The sequence below is a fragment of the Haematobia irritans genome, chromosome 1 (assembly GCF_050003625.1).
Source record: "Haematobia irritans isolate KBUSLIRL chromosome 1, ASM5000362v1, whole genome shotgun sequence".
NCBI lineage: Eukaryota > Metazoa > Arthropoda > Insecta > Diptera > Muscidae > Haematobia > Haematobia irritans.
The window spans coordinates 182,223,935-182,242,761 of record NC_134397.1 but is presented as its reverse complement, the minus strand read 5'-3'; the positions used below and the strand labels follow the sequence as shown (position 1 = coordinate 182,242,761).

The following is an 18,827-nucleotide window of genomic DNA, read 5'->3' as shown; positions in this document are numbered from 1 at the left end:
TTATTAAAATTTTATTTCTATAGAAAATTTTGTCAAATTTTGTCAAATTTTATTTCTATAGAAAATTTTGTCAAAATTTTATTTCTATAGAAAATTTAGTCAAAATTTTATTTCTATAGAAAATGTTGTAAAAGTTTTATATCTATAGAAAATTTTGTCAAAATTTTATTGCTATTGAAAAACTTGTCAAAATTTTATATCTATAGAAAATGTTGTCAAAATTTTATTTCTATAGAAAATTTTCTCAAAATTTTATTTCTATAGAAAATTTTCTCAAAATTTTATTTCGCTTAAAAATTTTTCACAATTTTATTTCTTTAGAAAATTTTGTCAAATTTTATTTCCCTAAAAAATTTGTCACAATTTTATTTCTTTAGAACATTTTATCAAAATTTTATTTCCTAAAAAATGTTGTCAAAATTTTATTTCTATAGAAAATTTTTCAAAATTTTATTTCTATAGAAAATGTTGTAAAGTTTTATTTGATATAGAAAATTTTGTCAAAATTTTATTTCTACAGAAAATTTGACTTAATTTTATTTCTACAGAAAATTTTGTCAAAATTTTAGTTTTATAGACAATTTTGTCAAAATTTTTAATTCTATAAAAAAAATTGTCAATATTTTATTTCTATAAAAAATTTTCTGAAAATGTTATTGCTATAGCAAATTTTCTGAAAATTGTATTTCTATAGAAAATTTTGTCAAAATTTTATTTTTTAAAAAAATTTTATTTCTATAGAAAATTTTGTAAAAATTTGTTTCTATAGAAAATTTTCTGAAAATTTTATTTCTATAGCAAATTTTTTATTTCTATAGAAAATTTTCTGAATATTTTATTTCTATAGCAAATTTTTTAAAATTTTATTTTTGAAGAAAATTTTGTCAAAATTTTATTTCTATAGAAAATTTTGCCAAAATTTTATTTCTATGAACAGTTTTGTCAACATTTCATTTCTGTACATTTTTCCATTTTTTTTTCTATAGACAATTTTGTCAAATTTTTATTTCTCTAAAAATTTATCAAAATTTTGTTTCTATAGAAAATTTTATAAAAGTTTTATTTCTATAGAACATTTTGTCAAAGTTTTATTTCCATAGAAAATTTTGTCAAAAATTTATTTCGTTTTGTTTTGTTATTGTTGGTTTGTACTTCAACCATATTTGTTGTTTTGATCTCAACTTAAAAACACATTGCGTTGACAAAACTACAAGAGTAGCTTACCAACAGAGGAAAAGAAGTTACTCTTGTAGTTTAGTCAACGCAATGGTTTTTAAGCTGAGATCAAAACAACACAACATTTATTTCTATAGAAAATTTTGTCAAAATTTTATTTCTATAGAAAATTTTGTCAACATTTTATTTCTATACAAAATTTTGTCAAAATTGTATTCCTATAGAAATTTTTCTCAAAATTGTATTTCGCTTAAAAATTTTTCACAATTTTATTTCTTTAGAAAATTTTGTCAAAATTTTATTTCCCTAAAAAATTTGTCACAATTTTATTTCTATAGAAAATTTTGTCAACACTTTTATTTCTACATATAATTTTGTTAACATTTTGATTTCTATAGAAAATTTTGTCACATTATTAATTTCTATAGAAAATATTATCAAAATTTTCTATAGAAACTTTTATCAAAAACTTTAATCAAAATCAAACATTTTGTCCAAATTTTTATTTCTATAGAAAATTTTTTTAACATTTTATTTCTATAGAAATTTTTTTCAAAATTTTATTTCTATAGAAAATTTTGGTAAAATTTTATTTTTCTATACAAAATTTTATTTTTATAAAAAATGTTCAAAATTTTATTTCTATAGAAAATCTTGTAAATTTTTTTATCTATAGCAAATATTGCCAACATTTTTATTTCTATAGAAAATTTTGTCAAAATTTTTATTTCTATAGAAAATTTTGTCAAAATTTTTATTTCTATAGAAAATTTTATTCCTATAGAAAATTTTGTCAAAATTTTATTTCTATACAATTTTTTTTTTTTTTTAAATTTTATATCTATGGAAAATTTTGTCAAAATTGTATATCTATGTTTCTATAGCTTTGGTAGACATTTTATTTCTATAGGAATTTTTATTAAAATTTTATTTCTGTCGAAAGTTTTGTCAAAACTTTATTTCTATAGAAAATTTTGTCAAAATTTAATTTCTATCGAAAATTTTGTCAAAATTTTATTTCTATGGAATTTCTTGTCAAAATTTTATTTCTATAGACAAAATTATATGTAGAAATAAAAGTGTTGACAAAACTTTTATTTCTACATATAATTTTGTTCACATTTTGATTTCTATAGAAAATTTTGTCACATTATTAATTTCTATAGAAAATATTATCAAAATTTTCTATAGAAACTTTTATCAAAAACTTTAATCAAAATCAAACATTTTGTCCAAATTTTTATTTCTATAGAAATTTTTTTTAACATTTTATTTCTATAGAAAATTTTTTCAAAATTTTAATTCTATAGAAAATTTTGGTAAAATTTTATTTTTCTATACAAAATTTTATTTTTATAAAAAATGTTCAAAATTTTATTTCTATAGAAAATCTTGTGAAAATTTTATATCTATAGCAATTGTTGCCAACATTTTTATTTCTATAGAAAATTTTTTCAACTTTTTTATTTCTATAGAAAATTTTGTCAAAATTTTTATTTTTATAAAAAATGTCAAAAATTTATTTATATAGAACATTTTGTTAAAATTTTATTTCTATACAAATTTTTTTCAAAATTTTATATCTATGGAAAATTTTGTCAAAATTGTATATATTTGGTGAGCATTTTATTTCTATAGGTATTTTTATCAAAATTTTATTTCTGTCGAAAGTTTTGTCAAAACTTTATTTCTATAGAAAATTTTGTCAAAATTTTATTCCTATCGAAAATTTTGTCAAAACTTTATTTCTATAGAAAATTTTGTCAAAATTTTATTCCTATCGAAAATTTTGTCAAAACTTTATTTTTATAGAAAATTTTGTCAAAATTTTATTTCTGTCGAAAGTTTTGTCAAAACTTTATTTCTATCGAAAATTTTGTCAAAAGTTTATTTCTATAGAAAATTTTGTCCAAATTTTTATTTCTATAGAAAAATTTGTCAAAATTTTTATTTCTATAGAAAATTTTGTCAAAATTTGTATTTCTATAGAAATTTTGTTAAAATTTCATTTTTATAGAAAATTTTGTCAAAACTTTATTTCTATAGAAAATTTTGTCCAAATTTTATTTTTATAGAAAATTTTGTCAAAATTTTTATTTCTATAGAAAATTTTGTCAAAATTTGTATTTCTATAGAAAATTTGTTAAAATTTCATTTTTATAGAAAATTTTGTGACAACTTTATTTCTATACAAAATTTTGTTAAAATTTTATTTTTATAGAAAATTTTGTCAAAATTTTATTTCTATGGAAATTTTTGTCAACATTTTATTTCTATCGAAAATTTTGTAAAAATTTTATTTTTATAGAAAATTTTGTCGAAATTTTATTTCTATACAAAATTTTTTCAAAATTGTATATCTATGGAAAATTTTGTCAAAATTGTATATCTATGGAAAATTTGGTAAACATTTTATTTCCATAGGTATTTTTATCAAAATTTAATTTCTATAGAAAATTTTATCAAAATTTTTATTTCTATAAAAAATTTTGTCAAAATTTTTATTTCTTTAGAAAATTTTGTCAAAATGTTTATTTCTATAGAAAATTTTGTCAAAATTTGTATTTCTATAAAAAATTTTGTCAAAATTTTTATTTCTATAGAAAATTTAGTCAAAATTTTATTTCTATAGAAATTTTTGTCCAAATTTTTATTTCTATAGAAAACAATTTTGTCAAAATTTGTATTTCTATAGAAGATTTTGTTAAAATTTCATTTCTATAGAAAATGTTTATAAAAATTTTATTTTTATAGAAATTTTTTATCGAAATTTTATTTCTGTAGAAAATTTTTATCAAAATTTTATTTCTATAGAAAAAAGAAATTGATATACGCTCTGAAGTTATGGCAAGTGGGAGTCATCCGATTTAGACATATTCGGAAACCCGATCCATTATGACATGGGGGTCTTACGGACCTGATTTTCTGATTTCCTAAAACATTAAGATTAACTTTCTAAAAAATGTTCACTATGTTTCAGATCCCCCATTTAGAAAATCGATGGGATTATCGTTTGCGCAGAGAAAGTTGCCTGGTAAATCTCTATCCAAATCCAAATACACTGGCAAAGGTTTGTGCCTCAACAAAACAAAAATCTAAAAAGAGAATTTTTTAAAATGTATATATATTAAATTCTTTTCATACTAAAAGGCCTATGTGGATATAGTAAGACAATGGGGATGGAAATCTTTTACCATAATTTATGAGAATAATGATGGTTTGATGCGTCTACAGGAACTGCTGAAGGAGCATGGACCTACACCATATCCCATTAATGTACGACAATTGGATATGTATAACGACCATAGGTAAGAGAATGATATACGAAATACGATTTTAATGTTAACCAAAGTAATACTTTTGGATTTCCAGGCCCATGTTGAAACAAATCAAAAATACAGCAGAGGCTCACATTGTCCTGGATTGTTCGGCAGATAAAATCTACGATGTCCTGAAGCAAGCCCAACAGGTTGGCCTAATGAGTGATTATCATAGCTACTTGATAACATCATTAGATTTGCATGCCATCAACTTGGATGAGTTTCGTTATGGTGGGACAAATATCACCGGATTTCGTTTAATCAATGAGAAAATTGTCAATGATGTTGTACGCCAATGGAGCATAGAGGACAAGGGTGTGTTGAGATCAGCTAATCTAACAACGGTTAAGACCGAAACCGCTCTTATGTATGATGCTGTGCATTTATTTGCCAAGGCTCTACACGATTTGGATACATCACAACAAATCGATATAAATCCACTTAGCTGTGATGGTCAAAATACCTGGCAACATGGTTTCAGCCTTATCAATTACATGAAGATCGTTGAAATGAAAGGTCTCACAAATGTCATCAAATTCGATCATCAAGGTTTTCGTAGCGATTTCATAATGGACATTGTCGAATTAAGTCCCGGTGGTATTCGTAAAGTGGGCACCTGGAATTCTACATTGCCAGATGGTGTGAATTTCACGCGTACCTTCAGTCAAAAGCAACAGGAAATTGAAGCCAATCTAAAGAATAAGACTTTGATAGTCACTACCATATTGGTGAGATAGTTAATTCAGGATAAGCAAAAGAAGACGGAAATTTCTAACTTTTCTTCTTTTTGTTCTTGTAGAGCAATCCCTATTGCATGAGAAAAGAGTCTGTGGTTTCACTTACCGGAAATGATCAATTTGAGGGCTATGCTGTGGACTTGATTCATGAAATATCCAAAGCATTGGGTTTCAGTTATAAAATTCAATTGGTTCCAGATGGCAACTATGGAAGTTATAATAAAATGACTAGGTAAGGTCATGGGCTATAACAAATATATGGTAATCATTTCGGGATTCTCGCGATACCGTTGCGTTACTGAGATATGGTCTGAGAATTATTTATTGCAAGCGAAGAAAAATAATTTCCTCCGCAACGCAAAATTTTAGATAAATAAAATTGAAGTCAAGACACGTGCTCATCCAGAAATGCCTCCACTTCAGCATCCTCAAATATCTCCGTCTATCCTGGACGTTCTATATCTTCCACATCAAAACCACCACTTCTGAAACGCACAAAATTCCTCTCACACGTTAAAGCTGAACAAGTATATACGGCCGTAAGTTCGGCCAGGCCGAATCTTATGCACCCTCCACCATGGATTGCGTAGAAACTTCTACGAAAGACTGTCATCCACAATCGAATTACTTGGGTTGTGGTATCTTAAAACTTCTTAACATCGTTTTCTAAATTGTGAGTAGTCCATACGTGGTAGAGAGCCAGAATTGAAATATGGGGGTCGCTTATATGGGAGCTATATACAATTATGAACTTGATATGGACCAATTTTTGTGTGATATAGTAAAACCACGTACCAAATTTCAATCAGATCGGATGAATTTTGCTTCTCCAAAAGGCACCGGAGGTCAAATCTGGGGATCGGTTTATATGGGGGCTATATATAATTATGGACTGATATGAACCAATTCATGCATGGTTGTTGGATACCATATACTAACATCACGTACCAAATTTCAACCGAATCGGATGAATTTTGCTCTTCCAAGGCGCTCCGGAGGTCGAATCTGGGGATCGGTTTATATGGGGGCTATATATAATTATGGACCGATTTGACCAATTTTTGCATGGGTGTTTGAGGCCATATACTAACACCATGTACCAAATTTCAGCCGGATCGGATGAAATTTGCTTTTCTTAGAGGCTCCGCAAGCCAAATCGGGGGATCGGTTTATATGGGGGCTATATATAATTATTGACCGATTTGGACCAATTTTTACATAGATGTTAGAGACCATATACTTACATCATGTACCAAATTTCAGCCGGATCGGGTGAAATTTGCTTCTCTTAGAGGTTTCGAAAGCCATATCGGGGGATCGGTTTATATGGGGCCTATATATAATTATGGACCGATGTGGACCAATTTTTACATGGTTGTTAGAGATCATATGGTGACACCATGTACCAAATTTCAGCCGGATCGGATGAAATTTGCTTCTCTTAGAGTCCCCGCAAGCCAAATTTGGGGGTCCGTTTATATGGGGGCTATACGTAAAAGTGGACCGATATGGCCCATTTTTATCACAATGGACTGAATAGTCTAAGTGAGCCTGAATCTTAATCGGACTGCCACTTTAACCTATGGCCCATTTTCTATACCATCCGACCTACATCAATAACAACTACTTGTGCCAAGTTTCAAGCCGATAGCTTGTTTCGTTCGGAAGTTAGCGTGATTTCAACAGACGGACGGACGGACATGCTCAGATCGACTCAGAATTTCACCACGACCCAGAATATATATATTTAATGGGGTCTTAGAGCAATATTTCGATGTGTTACAAACAGAATGACAAAGTTAATATACCCCCATCCTATGGTGGAGGGTATAAAAAACATATTCCTGCTAAGCTTCAGAGAATAATCGAGGCTACTCAGCAGCACATTTCTTCAAATTAAAAAAGTAAATCAAAGTTTCCCGCAATCGCTGTTTTGTGGACACGAAACTTGACATATTGAGACCCAATATTGTCTGTTGTCAATTCAGAATTACAAACTTGTGCTCCCAATATATGGTTGCAGAATCGGTTATTATGTACCGAGGGCTTTCATTTGGGATCCTTTAATGAAGAATCAAGTCGGTATCCAAAGACCAATTTTTTTCACCCAACCCGCTGACATGAAATGACGTAGGCCTAGGTTTAAGACTATATTGCAATAACTAGTCTACCTTAGCGAAAGGCTCACTATCTAACGATGAACACATTCTGTTGGCTTTTCCAAACATTTAAGGAGCATTCACATGTTAATCCAAGTTAAATAATAAAATCCAATTTAAAATGTTTATCATCGAGGCTGATAGGTGAACTCCTAATGAAGTCTCGGATATTAGCCACAGAAATGAAGACCAACATTCAATGAAATATGAACTGTGGAACTCCCTAAGATGATATGGTAACTGTATGAAGAGGCTCTTAAGATCACAATTAACCGATGGAAGTACTTGCTCCATTGAAGCAGATACAAAATGCTAACTCTGGATCGGATTAGGCGTGAAGATTTTGCCTTCAGCGCAATATAGGGCCAGCAAAACTGGGTATGTAAGTGAGGCAAAAAATTGCTTACCAAGAGCATTTGTACCATCCATATTCCCAGCAATACCGTATGCTTGAGAATAATATCGTAACATCGTCGACCGATTTCGGATACAATTCAGCAGATTTTCAAATTTGTATGTACATAACTTCTCCTCCTCCGTTTGCTTTTGATACGAGCAGAGAAACATCAGAACCCCGGACCATCATACTGTTGGTCTGCTGATAGTAGATTTATCACCTTTCGTCGAGGTGAGGTGTAACCGGTGCCTAAAATGGGTGCACTTCCAAATTTTTTCCGCCCCAACGTCTCTGCAAGACAACAGCAGTGGGCCGTTAGACTACGTGACTCCCCCAACATCTCCCGCATAACAATATTCTCTAACGCAGCATCTGACACCGAATATTGTTATGTCAGTTCCGGAAAATACATCATTTTTGGAATTTAATTGCCACGGTCTTCGATGTAAGGTTAGTGAAATGGGAGCCACCGTGGTGCAATGGTTAACATGCCCGCCTTGCATATACAAGGTCGTGGGTTCGATTCCTGCTTCGACCGAACACCAAAAAAGTTTTTCAACCGTGGATTATCCCACCTCAGTAATGCTGGTGACATTTCTGATGGTTTCAAAGCTTCTCTTAGTGGTTTCTCTGCAATGTGGAACGCCGTTCGGACTCGGCTATAAAAAGGAGGTTCCCTGTCATTGAGCTTAACATGGAATCGGATAGCACTCAGTGATAAGAGAGAAGTTCACCAATGTGGTATCACAATGGACTGAATAGTCTAAGTGAGCCTGATACATCGGGCTGCCACCTAACCTAACCTAAACCTAAGGTTAGCGAGATTTATGAGTCAGCAAGGTGGTGAAGCTGAATCTCATTGTGATGGATACAATGTGCAACGTAAGGATCGCACATACAAAGGAGGTGGACGCCTGCCTTTCATATAGCACCGTTCCGTGCAGTATAGAACTATCTCGCTTGTGCCAGACACTAGTGACCCTTGCATGGAACGACGGTTGATAGCTGTTCTCCAGGTTGAACTCTACACATTGAGTGGCTGTTGTGTGGCAACTGAATAGTATTAATTGACTTCAATTCCCACCATGAACTTTCGCATTCTCTCCTGGATATCACAATGGACTGAATAGTCTAAGTGAGCCTGAAACATCGGGCTGCCACCTAACCTAACCTTCTCTCCTCCTGCTTTGACAGAGCGAATCGATGAGTCCACATTTTGCACGACGAAGGAGATTTCTGACACATAGCTCCCACCACTATCTGTAACGACGCAAATTTATGACTTAACGTTCAGCATTGGGAACGAGGACATTATCATTCAGATGGAAAGATCTACAATCCCCAAAAAACCGTTTACTTTTTTGGGGTATACAGTATATCAATCACAAGAAATCCAACAGGAACGGTGGCATAGAGTGAACCACTCATCACGAATATCCCCTTGAATCCCTAAAAAAGAAGAATTGAGCAAGCAGCTTCAACGTGGGGAGCATCTGATAATGTAGTCTTTATTCCATATTTCATCAACAGCAGCATGAATGTCGCCCAAACGCCTAAGGAGCTATTGGTCTCATATCGGTATTAAACACCTAGATTAATTAGAGTGAGTAGGGAGCCACCGTGGTGCAATTGTTAGCATGCTTGCCCTGCATACACATGCTCTTGGATTCAAACCCAGTTTCGACCAAACACCAGAAAGTTTTTCAGTGGTGGATTATCGCCTCTCTGTAATGTTGGTAACATTTCTGAGTGTTTCAAAGCTTCTCTAATTGGTTCCACCGCAATGTGGAACGCCGTTCGCATTCGGCTATATAAAGAAGGTCCCTTGTCATTGATCTTAACTTAGAATCGGGTAGCACTCAGTGATAAGAGAGAAGTTCCCAATTGAGGTATAACAATTATCTGAGTAGTCGATGTTAGCCTGAAATATCGGGCTGCCAGTACACCTACCCTAACCTAACATACCAAGCATTAGTCAGCTTTTGGTAATTAGACGATGAATTCTTCATGCTTACCAGAGCAATAATACGCAGATTTCATGAACAGCATTAAGACCTCAATCAAGCCCAAACGGCAATCACCTTGGTCCAAAAGTAATATTAAAATACCTGGACTTAATATAGTGCGTACCTGACCAGTCTCTTCTAATTGTCCCTCGATTAATTAATTATATAGGATTTCAGCAAAAAGGGTAGACTGATTCCGCTACTAAATTCCGTAAAGGAAATAAATTGATCTCCTTGTTCTCAGATGTAGCACTGACATTTGAGGCACTAATCCTCCCGAATCTCATGAAGAGATTTCCAGGTCTAAGTTATCAACATGGAATCTCTAAACTACATATGTTAGCAAAAATAACAGTTTCCCACTACAACACATGTCAACGGAGGACTTAACCGGTCTCATCCGCTACACAAGACGGTCCTCGCTCGCCATGACATATCTAGGATCTTTTATAGAAACCACATCTCTAAATACGGTTGCGAAGCGTTGGGCGCCAGTATAATGTGCAATTCAGAGAAGACCGAAGTCAAGTATAGTAAAAGAAGGAGTTCCCCAAGCCGAGGATGGTATTTCTGGCATCGTTTACTCTCTGTAGATTATGTATTCCCACATCCCCTCGCCTTTAAGGGCGATAGATCTAATATAGACTTTGCAGATGCACCACTGATCACGACATTGATAACAACAGTTGATAGGCAGTTGAGTATCAGACACGCTTGAAAAGGATACTGTAGCGAAATCGGTGAATAATTTCAATGATAGTCTGGTTCATGGACTCCGACTATTGCCCATGGCACGGGAGGAATGGTAGCACATTAGGGTAGATTTTATCTAACTAAGATCATTCAAGTATAGCAGACTCAAATCCTACCTATACAGAATATGTAGCATCTTAACTGACGTGTTTCTCACATGGCAAAGGCTTCCAATGGAATCTCAACATTGGAGTTAAGTTGCGAAAGTTTGTCTCAGAATTCGCCTGGTACCTGATATAGAAGTAAAATGATTCTGTCGCTGAACCAATCTCCGTTCTTTAACTAGTAGCCAAAACTGCAATGTAACTGTACAAACTTCTGGACTGAATAGTCTAAGTGAGCCTGATATATCGGGCTGCCAACTATCCTAACCTACCATCCACGGTGCCTGTTCGATAGAATTTAATTTAAAAACGGGCTGCCAGCGGACCTTGACAATAATGTTGAGGTTCTCTCCCAATACAGTTCGGATTTGTAAAGAGAAAATCGACGGTGAATGCTTTCAATCCTAACCTAACCTACCACCCACACTGCCTGTTCGATAGAATTTAATTTCAAACGGACTGCCAGCGGAGCTTGACAATAATGTTGAGGTTCTCTCCCAATACAGTTCGGATTTGTAAAGAGAAAATCGACGGTGAATGCTTTCAATGAAGTGGTGAAAACCGCAAAGCAATCTATGGAACAATGATGGTTCTGTGCAACATACGAAATGAGTTTAAGTCTGCTGATTGGAGTGTGACCCGCAAGACCATATGGCTTCAACGATTTTCTGTCTATCTAATTCGAATAATACATAGGTACTTATAGGATAGAATACTGCAATTCGAGACCGATGATGGTATACTTCAATATAAAGTATCAGCAGGTGTAACACATAGATCCATTATGGAGGTTTTTTCTGTGGAATTTTGTGTACGATGTGCTATTTTAAACTTGCCGCTATCGGAGAGTGGAAAGCTTGTTTGGGTTGTGGGCGAACGAAATCGTAACAAACGATTTTCTGGAAACATGCGATAATAATTACCACAAAACAATTGTTCGAATGCTATAAGCTAAGAGTGGATGGATACGAGATTGTCATCAAGAAGACCTTAAATATCTGGGAGCAACGAGCATTTTAAGATCGTAACTTGTAAAGCTCTATGGACTACAATGAAGCTAGCAAGAATAATCCCAACTATGAGAAGTACTGGCCAGACATACGGAAAAATACTGGCAAGCAAAGCATACGTTCAAATCCTTTACCCAGCTCCTACTATGAGTAGCGCATTAAAGAATAGTGCTGGCCTCAAGTAAATGCTAGACAAAGTGCAAAGAGTGTGTGCTCCCCGAGTGATATCTGCTTACCGTGCAATCTCATCATCGGGATCAACGGTCCTCGCTAGAAATGTCTGAGATATGTAACGAACAAGCATCAATGCTAAATAGGTTTAGGTTAGGTGGCAGTATCAGGCTCACTTAGACTATTCAGTCCATTGTGATAACTCATTGGTGAACTTCTCTCTTATCACTGAGTGCTGCCCTATTCCATGTTAAGCTCAATGACAAGGGACCTCCTTTTTATAGCCGAGTCCGAACGGCGTTCCACATTGTAGTGAAACCACTTAGATAAGTTTTGAAACCATCAGAAATGTCACCAGCATTACTGAGGTGGGATAATGCACCGTTGAAAAACTTTTTGGTGTTCGGTCGAAGCAGGAATCGAACCCACGACCTTGTGTATGCAAGGCGGGCATGCTAACCATTGCACCACGGTGGTTCCCATCAATGCTGAATACTATTGCTAAACCAGCACTAGAGAAAAGATGCATAAAAGGTTTAGATCGCAACAGGTTACTAAATAAATGGCTAAGGAGGCGGGACATAGATGGAAAAGGTTGATGAACCCAACAACTTATATCTAACATATGGATAAAAAAGCGAGGAGTTTCTACAACATTCAGGAAACTGTTGTGAAATCACACTCTCCACACAAGAGAATGGATGCCTATGTCATGGTCGGATTAAATCCTCCTCGATATTGTAAATAGGGATATTACGAATAGGGAAACCCTAATCTATTATGAGAGTATATAGGACGGGGGAGTAGACAAAGGTGATCCTGAAGAATGCAGAAAATGAACCCCACCTCGAAATAATGCTTAAGAAGCCTCGGGTTCTGTATGGGACCACTAGGTGATAATACGCTATCTGGGATACTACGCTTCAGGACGTTACAACTTTTATGACTCCATACGCAAAATTCCTTTAAATCTCATGACTTTCAATATATTATCCACTTATTATTCTGGTTTATACACTTATCTCATAAATGCTTCTTCTTTCTTTCTTTTAGTGAATGGAATGGAATGATTCGTGAACTTCTCGAGCAACGAGCTGATTTGGCAATAGCTGATCTAACGATAACATTTGAAAGAGAACAAGCTGTCGATTTCACAACGCCTTTTATGAATTTGGGAGTATCGATTTTGTATCGTAAGCCCGTAAAACAACCACCGAATTTATTCTCTTTCTTATCACCTCTATCATTGGATGTCTGGATATATATGGCAACTGCTTACTTGGGAGTATCTGTATTACTTTTCATATTGGCCAAGTAAGACAGTTGATGGACAGAATGGGAAAACTGGAGACATTAACACTTTCTCATTTGCAGATTTACTCCTTATGAATGGCCTTCCTATACTGATCCTCATGGCGAAAAAGTGGAAAGTCAATTTACTCTTTTAAATTGTATGTGGTTTGCCATTGGTTCACTAATGCAACAGGGATGTGATTTTCTTCCAAAGTAAGACCAAATTACTTTTAATTCTCTATATATTCGAGAGATGATAATGTTGTTATATTTTTGCAGAGCTTTATCCACTCGCATGGTTGCTGGCATTTGGTGGTTCTTTACTCTAATTATGATATCATCATATACCGCTAACTTGGCTGCCTTTCTAACTGTGGAACGTATGGATTCACCCATAGAGGGTGCTGAAGATTTGGCTAAACAAACTCGTATCAAATATGGCGCTTTAAAGGGAGGCAGTACAGCGGCTTTCTTTAGGGTAAATCATTTAAATGTCTTAAATTTTCTTATGTTTAATATGAACGCTTTGTCTCCTTCTCCTCTAGGACTCGAAAATATCCACCTATCAACGAATGTGGTCTTTCATGGATTCAGCAAGACCTTCAGTGTTTACTTCAAGTAACGGTGAAGGTGTAGATCGAGTTGCCAAGGGGAAGGGTAATTACAAAAGTTTTAAGAGCAGAGGATTAAATCTCATTCCCAATTTCTTGTTTTTAGGAAATTATGCATTTCTTATGGAATCCACCTCAATTGAATATGTGACCGAGCGTAATTGTGAATTAACCCAAGTTGGAGGAATGTTGGACACTAAATCCTATGGCATTGCGACCCCACCGAGTAAGTATCCCAAGAAAAAGAAAAAACACAATTTTCTATAGAAATAAAATTTTAACAAAATTTTCTATAGAAATACAATTTTGACAAAATTTTCTATAGAAATAAAATTTTGACAAAATTTTCTATAGTAATAAAATTTTGACCAAATGTTCTATTGAAATAAGATTTTGACAACATTTTCTATAGAAATAAAGTTTTGATTTTTGACAAAATTTTCTATAGAACTAACATTTCGACAAAATTTTCTATATAAATAAAATTATGAAAAAATTTTCTATAGATATAAAAATTTGACAAAATTTTCTATAGAAATCAAATGTTGACAAAATTTTCTATAGAAATAAAATGTTGATAAAATTTTCTATAGAAATAAAATGTTGACAAAATTTTCTATAGAAATAAAATTTTGACAAAATTTTCTATAGAAATAAAGTTTTGACAAAATTTTCTATAAAAATAAAATTTTAACAAAATTTTCTATAGAAATAAAATGTTGACAAAATTTTCTATAGAAATAAAATGTTGATAAAATTTTCTATAGAAATAAAATTTTGACAAAATTTTCTATAGAAATAAAATTTTGACAAAATTTTCTATAGAAATAAAATTTTGACAAAATTTTCTATAGTAATAAAGTTTTGACCAAATGTTCTATTGAAAATAACATTTTGACAACATTTTCTATAGAAATAAAGTTTTGATTTTTGACAAAATTTTCTATAGAACTAAAATTTTGATAAAATTTTCTATAGAAATAAAATTTTGACAAAATTTTCTACAGAAATAAAATGTTGATAAAATTTTCTATAGAAATAAAATTTTGACAAAATTTTCTATAGAAATAAAATGTTGACAAAATTTTCTATAGAAATCAAATGTTGACAAAATTTTCTATAGAAATAAAATGTTGATAAAATTTTCTATAGAAATAAAATGTTGACAAAATTTTCTATAGAAATAAAATTTTGACAAAATTTTCTATAGAAATAAAATTTTGACAAAAATTTTCTATAGAAATCAAATATTGACAAAATGAAATTTTGACAAAATTTTCTATAGAAATAAAATGTTGACAAAATTTTCTATAGAAATAAAATGTTGATAAAATTTTCTATAGAAATAAAATTTTGACAAAATTTTCTAAAGAAATAAAATTTTGACAAAATTTTCTATAGAAATAAAATTTTGACAAAATTTTCTATAGAAATAAAATTTTGACAAAATTTTCCATAGAAATAAAATTTTAACAAAATTTTCTATAGAAATAAAATCTTGACAAAATTTTCTATAGAAATAAAATTATGAAAAAATTTTCTATAGATATAAAAATTTGACAAAATTTTATATAGAAATAAAAATTGACAAAATTTTCTATAAAAATAAAATTTTGAAAAAATTTTTATAAAAATAAAATTTTGATAAAATTTTCTATAAAAACAACATTTTGATAAAATTTTCTAGAAATAAAAGTTTGACTAAATTTATTTATAGAAGTAAAATCATCTTGCAGTCATAGGGCCTTGCCCAAATAGATTTGACAAATATACTTTCCCTCTGTTGGTTAGAAAATTTTGTCAGAATTTTACTTCTAAATAAAATTTTGTCAAAATTGTATTTCTATAGAAAATTTTGTCGAACTTTTATTTCAATACAAAATTCCTCAACTTAAAACCATGAGTTGACTAACCTACAAGAGTACCTTATCCAAAAGAGGAAAAGTGTATTTTGACAAAATTTTCTATAGAAATAAAATTTTGACAAAATTTTCTTTAGAAATAAAATTTCGACAAAATTTTCTATTTTAACAAAATTTTCTATAGAAATAAAATTTTGACAAAATTTTCTATAGAACTAACATTTTGACAAAATTTTCTATAGTAATAAAATCAACTTTTCTATAGTAATAAAATTTTCTATAGAAATAAAATGTTGACAAAATTTGCTATAGAAATAAAAATTTGACAAAATTTTCTATAGAAATAAAATGTTGACAACATTTTCTATAGAAATAAAATTTTAACAACATTTTCTATAAAAATAAAATTTTTACAAAATTTTCTATAGAAATAAAATTTAACATAATTTTCTATAGAAATAAAATGTTGACAAAATGTTCTATAGAAATAAAATGTTGATAAAATTTTCTATAGAAATAAAATTTTGACAAAATTGTCTATAGAAATAAAATTTTGACAAAATTTTCTATAGAAATCAAATGTTGACAAAATTTTCTATAGAAATAAAATGTTGATAAAATTTTCTATAGAAATAAAATGTTAACAAAATTTTCTATAGAAATAAAATTTTGACAAAATTTTCTATAGGAATAACATTTTCTATAGAAATAAAGTTTTGATTTTTGACAAAATTTTCTATAGAAATAAAATTTTAACAAAATTTTCTATAGAAATAACAATTTGACAAAATTTTCTATAGAAATAAAATTTTGACAAAATTTTCGACAGAAATAAAATTGTGACAAAATTTTCTATAGAAATAAAATTTTGACAACATTTTCTATAGAAATAAAATTTTGACAAAATTTTTTATAGAAATAAAATGTTGATAAAATTTTCTATAGAAATAAACTGTTGATAAAATTTTCTATAGGAATAAAATTTTGACAACATTTTCTATAGAAATAAATTTTTGATTTTTGACAAAATTTTCTATAGAATTAAAATTTTGACAAAATTTTATATAGAACTAAAATTTTGACAAAATTTTCTTTAGAAATAAAATTTCGACAAAATTTTCTATAGAAATAAAATTTCGACAAAATTTTCTATAGAAATAAAATTTTGACAAAATTTTCTTCAGAAATAAAATTTCGACAAAATTTTCTATAGAAATAAAATGTTGACAAAATTTTCCATAGAAATAAAATTTTAACAAAATTTTCTATAGAATAAAATCTTGACAAAATTTTCTATAGAAATAAAATTATGAAAAAATTTTCTATAGATATAAAAATTTGACAAAATTTTCTATAGAAATAAAAATTGACAAAATTTTCTATAAAAATAAAATTTTGACAAAATTTTTTATAAAAATAAATTTTTGATAAAATTTTCTATAAAAACAACATTTTGATAAAATTTTCTAGAAATAAAAGTTTGACTAAATTTATTTATAGAAGTAAAATTTTGGCGAAACGGCTGTCCATCCAACCATCTTGCAGTCATAGGGCCTTGCCCAAATAGATTTGACAAATATACTTTCCCTCTGTTGGTTAGAAAATTTTGTCAGAATTTTACTTCTAAATAAAATTTTGTCAAAATTGTATTTCTATAGAAAATTTTGTCGAAATTTTATTTCAATACAAAATTCCTCAACTTAAAACCATGAGTTGACTAAACTACAAGAGTACCTTATCCAAAAGAGGAAAAGTGTATTTTGACAAAATTTTCTATAGAAATAAAATTTTGACAAAATTTTCTTTAGAAATAAAATTTCGACAAAATTTTCTATTTTAACAAAATTTTCTAAAGAAATAAAATTTTGACAAAATTTTCTAGAGAAATAAAATTTTGACAAAATTTTCTATAGAAATAAGACTTTGATAAAATTGTCTATAAATATAATTTTGATAAAATTTTATATAGAAATCAAATTTTGGCAAAATTTTCTATAGAAATAAAATTTTGACAAAAAATTTTATAGAAAGAAAATATTGGTTAAATTTTCTATAAAAAAATTTGATAAAATACTCTATAGAAAAAAAAATGCCAAAATTTTCACCACCTATGGAAATTACAATTCACGTGTTCGCCTTGTTTAAACCGATCTTTGAATTACTAAATATTTTCCAGAACAGAGTTTACAAATTATAGTATGTTATCAGTACTTACGTACTTCTTAATAACGTATTATTATATATACACTTTCAGATTATTTGATTCATTTAATAATATAATATTTTAATTATTTTTTCAGATTCACCGTACCGCACCGCCATCAATAGTGTTATCCTAAAATTGCAGGAAGAAGGAAAGCTGCATATTTTGAAAACAAAATGGTGGAAAGAGAAACGTGGAGGTGGCAAGTGTCGCGTAGAAACATCTAAATCATCATCGGCAGCTAATGAACTGGGCTTAGCCAATGTTGGCGGTGTATTTGTGGTCTTAATGGGAGGCATGGGCGTGGCATGTGTTGTAGCCGTTTGTGAATTTGTATGGAAATCAAGAAAAGTTGCTGTCGAAGAACGTCTAAGTGCAATACTACACGAATGAGATGAACAATAAACCCAAGATGTCTGGGTTTAAGGAATGATTGAAAATTAAAAACAAAGAAGAGAAAAACAAACTAAAATTAGGAAAATGCATATGAAACGAATGAAACTTAACGAAAGAAACGAACACATACACTTACAAACATATATTCCGCAAATATTGCAAATGAACACAATGAAGATAGTATTCTCACCCAGTAGGAGAAAGTGAAGTTGTGCTGGTGTTTTAATTGATTTTGTAAAACAAGAAAAAAACTCATTTCAATAAGAAATTGTCACATAATTTCATTTCTATAGGAAACTTTTTCAAAATTTCATTTCTGTAGGAAATTTTCTCAATATTTCCTTTCTAAAGGGAATTTTGTTAAAATTTCATTTCTATAGGAAAATTCGTCGAAATTTCATTTCTATAAGAAACTTTGTCAAAATTTCATGTCTATAGGAAATGTTCTCAAAAATTTAATTCCTATAGAAAAATTTCTCAAAGTGTAATTTTTATAGAAAGTTTTTTCAAAATTTCATATCTATAGGAAATTTTGCCAAAATTTCATTTCTAAAGGCAATTTTGTCACATTTTAATTCTATAGGAAATTTGGTCAACTTTTAAGTCTATAGGAAATTTTGTCAAAATTT

General features: G+C 30.1%; 1 protein-coding gene across 1 annotated transcript in view; it reads left to right on the top strand.

Annotated features, from left to right (window-relative positions):
* The window catches only part of KaiR1D (Kainate-type ionotropic glutamate receptor subunit 1D), a 48,866-nt gene extending 30,460 nt beyond the window's left edge, over nucleotides 1-18,406 (top strand). The window contains exons 4-13 of the mRNA XM_075292262.1: nucleotides 4,157-4,246; nucleotides 4,327-4,484; nucleotides 4,549-5,224; nucleotides 5,296-5,465; nucleotides 12,887-13,147; nucleotides 13,208-13,339; nucleotides 13,406-13,604; nucleotides 13,672-13,783; nucleotides 13,844-13,963; nucleotides 17,900-18,406. Coding sequence (XP_075148377.1) covers nucleotides 4,157-4,246; nucleotides 4,327-4,484; nucleotides 4,549-5,224; nucleotides 5,296-5,465; nucleotides 12,887-13,147; nucleotides 13,208-13,339; nucleotides 13,406-13,604; nucleotides 13,672-13,783; nucleotides 13,844-13,963; nucleotides 17,900-18,195 — 2,214 coding nt within the window. The 3' untranslated portion in view covers nucleotides 18,196-18,406. The remainder of the gene's footprint in view (nucleotides 1-4,156; nucleotides 4,247-4,326; nucleotides 4,485-4,548; nucleotides 5,225-5,295; nucleotides 5,466-12,886; nucleotides 13,148-13,207; nucleotides 13,340-13,405; nucleotides 13,605-13,671; nucleotides 13,784-13,843; nucleotides 13,964-17,899) is intronic.
* The last annotated feature ends 421 nt before the right edge of the window (nucleotides 18,407-18,827 follow it).